Source organism: Schistocerca gregaria, chromosome 4, assembly GCF_023897955.1.
Source record: "Schistocerca gregaria isolate iqSchGreg1 chromosome 4, iqSchGreg1.2, whole genome shotgun sequence".
In the NCBI taxonomy this organism is placed as follows: Eukaryota; Metazoa; Arthropoda; class Insecta; order Orthoptera; family Acrididae; genus Schistocerca; species Schistocerca gregaria.
Genome location: NC_064923.1, coordinates 184099865 through 184112319, shown reverse-complemented (window position 1 = coordinate 184112319; position 12455 = coordinate 184099865). Strand labels below are relative to the sequence as shown.

General features: G+C 38.7%; 1 protein-coding gene across 2 annotated transcripts in view; it reads left to right on the top strand.

Annotated features, from left to right (window-relative positions):
• LOC126267159 (glutamate receptor 1-like) overlaps positions 1-9161 on the top strand; it is a 1368697-nt gene extending 1359536 nt beyond the window's left edge. The window contains exon 19 of one of the 2 annotated variants that reach the window (XM_049972106.1): positions 4709-9161. In XM_049972106.1, the coding sequence (XP_049828063.1) occupies positions 4709-4783 (75 nt within the window). In that variant the 3' untranslated portion in view covers positions 4784-9161. Of the gene's footprint in view, positions 1-4693 lie in introns of both variants that reach the window. The other variant, XM_049972105.1, reaches the window with a different exon arrangement.
• The last annotated feature ends 3294 nt before the right edge of the window (positions 9162-12455 follow it).

Sequence of the window (12455 nt, the reverse complement as noted above, 5' to 3'; positions counted from 1 at the left end):
TTGCCACTCTATAACGTCCTTTTTCTGCCAGGTATGCTCCCCAGACGAAATTTTGTGAGAGAGGGTTTTTTTTTATCGCTGTCATGTGACAGCTCAGAAAAGCTGATACCTCTGCCGTAAAAACCACTAACCCAAGGCCTACAGAAAAAACAAGAAACCAGACACACTTTTACAGTACAGAGTCTGCGGTTGAACAACACACCCTAAATTCTATTGTACTTATTCATATTCAGCTGTATCAGCTTCTTACCCCACCTGCACCTGTCAGGCATCGCCATCCAGCTAGAACAATCTTTGTGCGCTAAAACAAGGTGATCCCCACTAGGTCAGTCATCGCGTTCGCTTCTGACTGGCCCACCAAAACTAACATATGAAAGCATTTCCTCGTGGCAGTGTACCAAGAAGTCAAAGACAAATATGCTATCAGAGAGTGAGGGCTCAGTGCAAAATCTATCTTTTGCAGAGTACCTACTGTTTAAGAGCAGAAAACGATAATAAATATTGTAAGTCGTGAATGTAACAGACAACTCTCAAGTTATCTGCCATTCTAATTATGTTATTTTTTACATATTTTGGTAAACGTTCAACGGACAAAACTTGTCACCAATAGCTAGAAGTATGCAATGAGTGCCATGGAAGACCTCATTCATGATGGCGACGCGGTTAATTTAACTCGTTCCTCCAAAACGAGGTTTCAAAAACTTCAACATTATCTCGCTCAGACGTCAGGCGAAAACGACGGAAAAGGAGAAACTTCTTTATTGTAGTACCTATGATTACTAAAGAATTTTATTAATATCACTCAGTTTTAATGACTCTGACTTGTTACTTTGAATGAGACGTAGGGCCATTATTTTTATTACTAGATGTTTTATGTATTTTTAACATCATCTCCATTGTATTTACAAACATTTTTGTTTAATTCAACGTATTATCTCATATTCCTTTTAATATTTATTTCGATTTCTCACTTTCTGTTCCCTTTCCCTTGTTTGTACCTGCAGCATCTTTTACTGTTTGAAGAGATGGGTATTTTAACCAACAGCACATACTGTTTCTGTATCACCTCCACTTCCTACAATACTGAACTGCTTTACAAATTTGACCATATGTACCTTGTAAAGAAAATATACATTTCTGATTCTGTTCCCTTTCCCTTGTTTGTACCTGCAGCATCTTTTACTGTTTGAAGAGATGGGTATTTTAACCAACAGCACATACTGTTTCTGTATCACCTCCACTTCCTACAATACTGAACTGCTTTACAAATTTGACCATATGTACCTTGTAAAGAAAATATACATTTCTGATTCCAAATCAGGTGAGTTTGTTTTCTTTGTGTTTGTTTTCTTTGTTTACTTGGAACTTTGAAATATTTTAAGATAATTGCTTTGCACGTCAATACTTTCTTGTTTGTGGGAAACATGCTGAATTTCATACTTAGTTCAACGATGTCCTTAGATAGAGTAGTACCAACGAATGAAACAGGTGAAAGCTTGTCATTTAGCACCAAAGGAATCTAGCTTAGCTATGTCGAAATTTATCTGTGGTGCCCGCGGAGTTCTTCTTATTCATCAGACTTCGATATGTGAAGCAATAACTGACATAACTTAGGGTGATCTTGATGAACATGCAGGGTGAGACAGGAGGAAAGGTAGATGGTTTGAAAGGTGATAAACATTAGTCGTTCTGAACAAAAAGCTTCAAATGGACGTATCTTCTATTCGGAGTAGTTTCCGAGATAGGACACATTTAATGTGCACCGTTATTTATTTTCTATATTATTCAAACATTGTCATTGTTTACAACGTACCACAACAGTGTAGATGAAACGGACACGAACAATTTGTTACAGGACACTCGTGGCCTATCAAGTCGTGAGTCTATCTCAAATTGCCGTACAAAACAACCTATGCTACAGGGCATGCTCGTCGCACGAGGTTTTCAGTATTCTCGCTCTCTCTTTGCCCTAACTGTTACTCCTAGAGAAAAAATGAATAGGACGTTTTTTGTAGGAAATTTAATGTAGTTTAATGCTGGGTGTGCGGTTTCGAGTTATTAAAAAAGCGCACAAAAGTTTTTTTAATTGTGTTCTGTTTCGGAAACCACTCGGAATACGGCATATTTCCATATGATGGTTTTTGTTTAGAATCAGTAATACCATCACCCCTTGAAGCATGTACCTTTCCTCCTGACTCAGACCTCATACGCACGAAAAAAGCGTATACCTCAAAAAGATAAATGTAATACTTCATGTAGACTACACTTCTCTGAAAGTGCCCTTTAGCAATCTGATAACTGAGATTTTACAAGTACAGACTGTTGGAACATTGACTGCTACCCTATTCATCGTATGTGTTGCCCATCTAATTTCCATCCATTTCTGGATTTACATAACTTTGTGGATGCAAAATCCTTTGAACCCGCCTTAGCGTTTATGCAAGTCGTATTTGGGTATTCGGCAAATCTTTTACAATCGCACTACAATGATAAAAATTCCGGAGGGCCATAATACAAGATGCATTCGTGTAGAAGTTACTGTTGTTATCGAAATACACGTCTGCGCAATGGCATGTTATCGATCCCTGCCAGTCTGGGAACTTTTCACCTGACTGTCATATATACTACATGCATATGTGCTTTGACTTAATAGAAACTCGACAATTTGGGTTTTATATATTATGTGCAGTCTATTAGTGAATACTAATTTTTGTTTTTTTTTCGTTTTTTCAACAATGAATTTTAGGTATTTATAGATATGCAAAATCCTGATGAAAGTATTATATGCCTGGTAAGGCACAGAAAGAATAGAAACAGAAATCTATGCTATTCAAGGAAATTACTTTATTTATACAAATTAGTATATGATTTCCCAAAAATCACAAATGTTAACAGAAACTAAGGTGGCCAGAATAGGAAGTTAGCTAGCTAGTTGTTTTATCAAATCATTAACAATGGAACAGTTCCCAGGGACGCTTCCGTACCAGATATTATACGGTAATTTGTATCGATTTCAGTTCCAGAAATTAGTAACAATAAGTCAATAACGATGTAACAAAAATGGCAGTATCATAAGGCACTGATTTGTAATGTATATTTAAACTTTTGTTAAAGTCAAAATGACCTCCACAATACAAGACGAAACACGGAAATAATGCTTTGTTTCCAAAAACCAGCTTAAATATAAAATGAAATACAAAAGCCAGGAGCAAATGACCAATATTCAAATCGCAAACAAGATACAGGCGGTGAAGTAAGATTTATGCTACCCACACGCGCCATGATCAGAGAGCATTCTTACCCACTGTTTTTCAAACAAAATGAGCCTTCACCAAAGCATTTGATTTAACCCTAGCAATATGAACATATTTTTCATAACGTGTACTATCAAAAGGTGCAGTACTTTATGCCTACCACAAAAACGAACTAAAAAAACAGTTCTGTTAGCTGAAGTTAACTTTTATTAACAACATCTTTTTTAAATTGGCTGTGATGTGCAAGTAGGAACCAGATCCTAAATATGATCTAATCTTCAGCATTCTGCTGTAGCACCACATTTCGAAAGCTTCTATTCTCTTCTTGTCCAAACTATTTATCGTCCATTTTTCACTTCCATGCATGGCTACACTCCGTACAAATACTTTCCGAAACGACTTCCTGACACTTAAATCTATACTCGACGTTAACAAATTTCTCTTCTTCAGAAACGCTTTCCTTGCCAGTGCTAGTCTACATTTTATATACTCTCCAGTTCGACCATCGTCAGTTATTTTGCTCCCCAAATAGCAACACTCCTTTACTTCTTTAAATGTCTCATTTCTTAATCTGATTCCCTCAGCATCACCCGACTTAATTCGACACATTCCATTAACCTCGTTTTGCTTTTGTTGATGTTCATCTTATATCCTCCTTTCAAGACACTGTCCATTCCGTTCAACTGCTCTTCTAAGTCTTTTGCTGTCTCTGACAGAATTACAATGTTTTTATTTCTTCTCCATGGGTTTTAATTCCTACTCAGATTTTTTTTCTTTTGTTTCCTTCACTGCTTGCTCAATATACAGATTGAATAACATTGGGGAGAGGCTACAACACTGTCTCACTCCCTTCCCAACCACTGCTTCCCTTTCATGTTCCTTGACCCTTATAACTGCCATCTGGTTTCTGTACACATTGTAAATAGCTTTTCGCGCCCTGTATGGTTAATGGGTACATACTTCGTCTTAGAGGTGTGTGTTGTTGAAACCTTTAATGTTAGCTGTAGACTGCGTATGGTATGTAACTTTTCGTCTTGAACCTGTTTCTCTTGTGTACTACACAGATACTGCATACATTTTTATTCTCATTAAATTAAAGAGCTAGTTTATTATTTGGTCCAAATCCATTCGATACCTCTGCTACCGATAGTCTGATATTCCTCATGGTACCATCAAATTATCGAATAAATGGTATAGGGAACCATATCATATGTGTCAAAGTAAAAGCATTGGTACTTACTCTTAGCATTACAAAATCACTAATCGGTAGTGCAAAAGGCACTCCTAATAACAACCATGAAAATGCATTCATCTTCACAGCTTTCCATTTTGTGAAACGTTTATTAAGTAAAAATGCTTCACCAAATTGATTTTGTAGTTAAAACTGAAATATTTCAAAGGTTAATAATCCGTACTAGTCCTGACTAACTCCAGTTTAGTTCTGCTCCTTCCAGTACTACACGCCGGCCAATCAGATCAACAGCGCGGACGGCGACCAGCTGCACAGCAACACGCACACGCAGGTCTGAGTGTGGCTGTCTGTCCGTGTTTCTCTGCCCAGCCGCCAACGTCACTCCAGCGCATGCGCGGCCGCCGACAGTGGCGCCACGTTCGATCAGCGGTCTCGCAATGAAACAGCCAGTCGTCGCCTGGATCGCCAGCGCGCCGCATGCAGTCACGCCGTCCGCCGATGCAATCACCGTCGGAATTCGATAGTCCTACAGTCACGACATGGGATATGATACTCATCTGTCGCCTACTGGCTCATAGAATTTTCCAACCTATCAGATGACACATTTCTCACTCTGGAATATTTCAGTGCTCAAAATTACTGCTCATGTACATTCTACTTCATCTCCACCCTTTGTTTATACCTGATCCAAGCAGTAACAAAATGAAGAGCTGTCGTATTAGTTATCGTTTCCTTCATTTCCACGTCCATTGAGAACGTACCCATGTCTCGAAGTGAAACCGCAATTTTGTACCTGATCGAAGTATATATAACGTAACAGAGGTGTTGAAGGGCAATGTAAATAAGTCAAGTAAAATGATATAAGTTGCCTTGCTCTCAGCCATTCACCGTCTAAATGCGAATTATTTGTCCGAAAAGTGGCTTTACGCCTCTGACCTCGGAGACTGATGTTTATAGAAACAGTAGCACGCAGAATTTTTTGTAACTGCGTGACGTTTTGGATGAGAGGAGCTTAAATAAAAAGTCTGAGAATACCTCATGCATCATGTAAAGCCGTAGCTTCGGTGATAATGTTGCACCCGATATTCTAAAAATTGGAAAAAAGTTAAATTCTGAAGAATTTGCAAATCTTGCTCTGCTGAAGAAAGAAGATCAGTTACTTTGGGGCACGTCCTTGGAGAAGCTGCCTGAATATCGCATCGTTAAATAAGGACAGTATTTTGTTTAGTATATTTTTAATAGACACAAAATTGCACTATTACACTCCTGGGAATTTAGATTTGTTATACTTGGTTGTTTGCTTCACTTATCATAGCGAAAGCCATCTAAAGATATCATATTTATGTTTTATTGCAATCAGTTCTAAGTGTAGATTAAGTGTATTTAAAATTATGATAGAAAAGTTTTCTATCGGTGTGGAACATGTTTGTGAATTCTTCAGGCATATACGAGCGCAAGTGAAAACAATGTTTTTTCCTTGTGGTCTAATCAAAACTAACTGTTCATCTAGATTACACGAATACTTCAGTGCAGAATTTTGTGAATAGTTTTAACAAGACTTTGGCACTTTACACTGAGCAAAACTTCATCATTCTGCTGCGGGAGTTAACATGTACAACTCACTGTGCAAAACAGTAATTTTAGTTTAAGTGTGAGTTCTTACTAACATATCGTGCTGCAATATCATGAGTTTCAATTCCCTCAGAAACATCTTTTAAAAATTTGTGTTTTAGATGTTTTTAAGGCTCTTTATAAAACTACGTTAATTATAAGATACTGTGTAGATGTATTGTACCATTGTCGCTGTTTTTCAACGCTTCCTGAAGACTTCATTGTACCACTGCGACGAAACAATCATCGTTCACCACCAGCGCATTGAGATGGATGAGGGAGGCTGTGTTTCTGGCTCACATTACCGCATTACGTCGAAGCTTACGACTGTGTTCATTTTTGCTACAAGAGTGCACATGCTAACATTGTAAGAAACGAGCTGGGATGCACCATTGGAATTCCAGGATAAACGTGGATGAACACGGAGTGACTTTAGGAACACTTTTGAGTGATACCCTTCTTACGTGAGTTCTCCATTAGTTTTCACGTTCCAGTCGTTCTATGTCCGTCTGCCAGTACTACATAGCATAACTTTTAGTTTTTGTTCGAGAAGTATTCACGCAGCGAAATATTGACGACCAGCATGGCAGTATTTCCGAATAGTATTCTGAAGCTTCCCTTGTAAGTGTGACTGTAGAACATCATGACATTGCTTTAGAAGGCTCTTGCAGGTGAGCAAATTCCTTTTCTTCTTTAACCAAGGCTGTATTTGAGAGATTATTCCATTGCATGCTGCTACACCGGTGACGACGTTTAGAGACGTTTCACAATGGTGCTCGTTCATAGACACGCATCTCATCATTCTTGTCAACTTTTTATTCTTCTTATGAGCATACACTGACACACAGAAATTGCATTTTTATAGTCTGCAACCATGTTGGAGGCAGTATTCGAAGCAAAACATCAGATTATGGAGTTGAGACCAGTAAGTTGAGAATAATTCATCATAAGTACATCCATCCCGTAGGACGTTCTACACGATACTTCCTGGCAGATTAAAACCATGTACAGGAACGGGTCTCAAACCCAAAACCTTGCGTGTCGCGGGAAATGCTGTTCCCGACTGAGCTGTCGAGGCACAATCTAGAAGTAGTGGACTACTGATTCTGCTCGTATACTATGATTTGTTAAAATGGACTATAATTTAATCTTTTCTCATCTCACTATTTTAACATCATTTGTAATTAGTATCCATATATTGTGGCAGAGAATAATATCAGTTCAGGTGTAAGTAACTGGTTTTCAAACTGCTGTCTCAACAATATCAAGTAGCATTCAGGTACCCCCACTGTTGTGAACGCTAATATTATTTCTTTTACGTTTGAAGTACGAAATTACGCTTTGGTGCAGATACGGTCTGCTGCTTTGCATGTTAATTCAGGGCAGACAGTAATATGGTAAAATAATTACCTGTAAAAGCTCTGTGAACTAGGAACCAAGAACCTCAGTGATCTCGCTTGTTTCATTTTTTCAGCCCGGATTTTATCACTTCCATAAACACATTTTACTTGCTATCTTTCTCAATACCATCACCCTTTAATCATAACGCCACACACACACACACACACACACACACACATAAATAGAAGATCCACACAAGTGTCAGTTTTGCTTGATTGTCTACTACTGCTGCTGAGGTTATTTAGTAAATTACTTGAATTATGTTACTTTAATGAACACTTAGATAGCTTCTACTCTCTTAAGGACGTGTGGACAGCTGGTCAAAACATGCACCTTATTCCCTAATTTCTAAATTTCTTTTTTGTTTACAAGAAAATCTTACTGAGAGTGTTCTTCAGGTTATAAGTTACCGGTCGATTAATTCGATGGCTTATGTACTTCTCCAAAAGTTTGGATTTGTGCTGAGGAAATTTTCGTCTTGTAATTTAGGAAGGTGTACGAACTCGGAAAATGTGTTAAGCATGGGGCCTTATTAAGTGTAATTGGGGGGCTACGTAGTCTTGTGCAGTAACTGCAGTCAAGTATGGAAATATTTCGTTACGTTTGGACAAATATGTTCTTTAGAGTCAGTTTCAGTATCCGCTGTACATTTATTGCGAATTTATTGCAGTTGCAGAAGTTCACAGAAATAAGATGTGCTCAATTCACCAAAGGACTTTCCAAATCAGAGGCCACAAACAACATGGCATAACATCTAACCGTAGGTGGAAATTCTTCTAGCGTTTTCAGTGGAAAACATTGAAGCATCCTGACGTTTCGGACCCTTTTTAACAGAAATTCAAAGATTTTCTTGAACAGCGTTACGTCAAACAATTAGAATTTAATATATCCGATATTATGTAATCAAACTATAGGAGAAACCTGTAGCAACTGCTCCAGCATTCGTATACTCAAATGTTGACGCCGGTTAATTAGTAACGAAATCTCGGCCCATAACGAATACAATATTCTCGAAGTAAAAATTGCTGTATGGCAGTATAGTACTTAAACTTCCAAGCTAAAAGCCCAATACATGTACGATTATTTTCCAATTCTATATCAAATGACTTACTTCGAGGCTTGATCTCCGTGTTCTTTCCCGTATATCCTGAATTTATGGTGAATGTAGCACCTAACTACTACAGATATTTTGAAACAAACAATTTCGTGTTTTACATTCTTCAGTCAGGAGCACCATACCTTACGTGTGTTTTGTCCAACGTGTCACTCAACACCGGATTCTAACAATAAGACAATAATTTACCGTTTTTCAACATTACTGCGTATTTCACTAAAGGACCTTCATATTACAGCTATTTGAGGCCATAAGAAAGAAATACCATTTGGATTAACGCACAGAATGCAGCTGTGTCTACACCGGAAAGCCAATGATTGCACGAGTTTTTGCCCTCTGCTTTCCTGAAATTAGCATGAAATATGATATTTTCGTTCGAAGACGCCGTTTCTTAGTTGTTTGTATGACCTCTGAAACGCTTTTCCCGGCCTCCCTCTTACTGTGTCACTCTGTTTACTGTCTGAATAAACGTAAATTTTTATTGTCGTTCGTGTTCTTTGAAATGGAAAGAGCACACTTCAAAATAAGAAATTACAAATACGATTTGTACAGAAACGAAAATGCAAATAAACATGTTAAAGTCTATAAATTGTTACTGTCATTGTTTTCTTGTTCCTTTCATGTATAAACCTGATACGGACCAATTCAGAGTTGAGCTGTCGTACCTGGAAAGAACAGTACCACATTTAACAAGACTCTATCCTGAAAATCGTCTCTGCAACACCGAACGGTTAAAAATAATCCTCCTAGAGTGATTGATTGTGCCTGCCGAATAAAAACCGCTGTAGAAGTATGCTCTGTTTTCCGACTTTTTGTAATGTCATATTGAAGAGATGGTAAAGTCTCCTTGTAAACTTTATGAATACTGCTGTTTTTCTGGATCATAAAATCAATAATCGTGCAGTTTTTTCAGTGAACAAATTCCAGTCTCTACAACTATCTCGACTTGATATATATTACCCCAGTATCCTACATCAGATACCCAATTAATTTCTAGCTAATTCCTAAAGCTCAACAGTTAATTTTTTAAAATTTAATTCTTAATGTCCTACTGTTTGCGAATAGGATGAAATACGTGCACAAACACGCATGAGAGCATTGCAGGTAGAGAAAGTCTAGCCTAACGTTAAAAATGTTCTATAAGCTAGGTTCATCATCATTAACAGACAAAGCAGGCACTATTTTACACCTCTGCTTCAGACAACACAAATGTGAATTAAAATCACGTCTTGTATTTTGCTGCAGAGAATCACAGCATACCAAACAAATGGGAAGGCGAAAATCAATAACACAGGTACAGAGAGAACCTTAGAAAAATAGGAAGGTTTGTTTTAATAATAAAACATCGTATTCCATTTATATCGTTGAAGTTAATGTATCAATGAGTTCACATTCTGATGAAGAAATAAAATATCTCTAAGCTTCAGAAGCTGATAAATTACAGTAAATCCCTCAAGAGAATGATAACGACCTTAATTCATAAGTAGGTTTAAAACTACCGAAAGCGCCTGCAGAAGGAAACTTCAAATATATAGGAAGAAATGGAAGAGATGACACTTCAGTAGAATTAACTAACAGATAAAACATATTTGGTCTTAATAAATGTATTCGTATGAAATCTTAGAAAGTCGACTTTACAGGAATCGAACAGAACTAAAATAAGTTGATCGTATTTTGAATAATAGTAAAGTGATTTGTTTCCTCCTTACTAATGGAATACTTTTCCTCTCTATTTTCAATTTATTAGCAAATGTCATGCCCAAGTTCGATTTATAACTTAAATTCTTCATCTTCTTCTCCTTCTTCCTCAGCGTTTGTCCCACAATGCAACGAGGTCTGTTTCTCTCTCTCTCTCTCTCTCTCTCTCTCTCTCTCTCTCTCTCTCTGTTTCTTTTTCTCCCCTTGACGTGGTCTTACGCTTCATCAAAGTGGAAACGTACTATCGTGTGATTTATATGGCGGGTATCTAGAAAACGTTGTATCGATCTCCCAATATGTCGTTTATCATCGACTTTCAAAGAAGAACCGCGTTTTGATATTGTATCTTCGTCTGCTCCAAGACAGTGTCCGTAGCACCACAGACGGCTTTCTCTCATCTTCTCAAGAATAGGTGCCAGTTCGTACCGCTTGGGATCTTGAAGTGTCAAGCCAGGCATCCAAGGAAGCATTTCGGATTCCATTACTATAAGTGGTTGCTCCGCTTCTTTTATTGTCGGCCGCAGTTCTGCGCCGTAAAAAGCAACTAGGCGGAGTGTATTATATACCTGAATCAGTCCGGTATCTTACTACAAAGCACGTCACTCATGGTCCGTCGTGTATGCCGCGTACTGCAAACGTGGGATGTGATTGCAGAACGACTGGGCCGACGGCAGCGAGTTTTCAGCCAAATTATTTTAAGCCGTTAACCTTTTGAAGATTTATACGATCGAGCTTGATTGTGTCCGCACTATTTATATCTACGGATAAGTAATCATTTTTTTTTCTTATAGAGGCGTAGGCCGGAGGGTTCAAGGCTGTTCTTTTATGCCTGGTCGTATCGTTGAAGGTCGTTCTGTTCATTAGTAGCCAGAAGAGCATGATCAGTTTGGAGCAGGATCCAAGACGATAACTGATGAAGGTCTGTGGTGACGTCATTCCATTATTATTATGAACAGAATGTGATGGTCACCTACAAGGACAAGAAATGCAAATGATGCTCCAACAGCAGAATGTACTCGACCTTTGCCGTTGTTCCAGAGCGGCCAGAAACATTCATTTAGCTCTTTAGGTATTTCAAACTTTCGGACGGCAAACCGCATGAGATTTCGTGGTAACCAAAAACCAGCTTTAGGAAAACAAGATGTTTTGACGACTCACGGTGATTCTTTCCGATAAGCCAAGCAAGTTGAGTGGACAGCAGAGGCGGTCACCGCGCCTTTCCGAAGCCACACTGATTGTCGGTAATACTGACAAGCCAGGGTGCTCTGCCGTTTGTGATCAGCTCTAAGGTCATCAGTGTATGTGACAGGAGGCGCACAGGTCAGTAGTTTCAGTAGTTTCAACATTCAGCTTGACTCCCATCCTGCTTCCAAATTGGCACTGTGTAATCAATATCCGTTCGGTTGGTACGTTCTTCTCTTCAGTGCTCTTGTAGAGGAAACATTCACATATTTCCACAGTTCTGCTGGCACATTACCTAGCCCAGTCGCTTCCCAAGTTTCATGACTCCTATGGCTTTTAGAATCAGAGATTTGATGCATGACATGATGAATCTTTGAACGGGAGTCAACTATTGTACTGGAGAATGTGCGACATAGAAGACATTCGAAATACATTTGCCAGTGCTATTTAGGTTTCTGATGCCAGAGAATTACTCTATGTCTGCTGTGCAGCTATGCCGCTCCTTTGTCAGCCAGTTATGTCGAACCTTTTATAGGTTTCTTTGTAATGATCTGATTTGACTGCTGCAAATTTCTTTGTTGTTTTGGAAGCAAGGAAGTTATGAAAGTACTCTGTTTTCCCTCTCACTTGATTTTTAATACACACATCAAAAAAAGTTTTTCACCACCTCAGTTCCGAGAGTTCTGGAACCTGTACAGAAAACTGAAATAGAGATCAACATAAACTTCACTTCCGTCTTCTTCATTGCTCATGGAACCACACATTGCATGTTGTACCACCATACGGCGTGGCCTTCAGAGATGGGGCTCCAGATTTCTGTACACACCGGGCCGTCCGCGGTGGTCTCGCTGTTCTAGGCGCGCAGTCCGGAACGGTGCGACTGCTGCGGTCGCAGGTTCGAATCCTGCCTCGGGCATGGATGTGTGTGATGCCCTTAGGTTAGTTAGGTTTAAGTAGTTCTAAGTTCTAGGGGACTGATGACCACAGCAGTTGAGTCCCATAG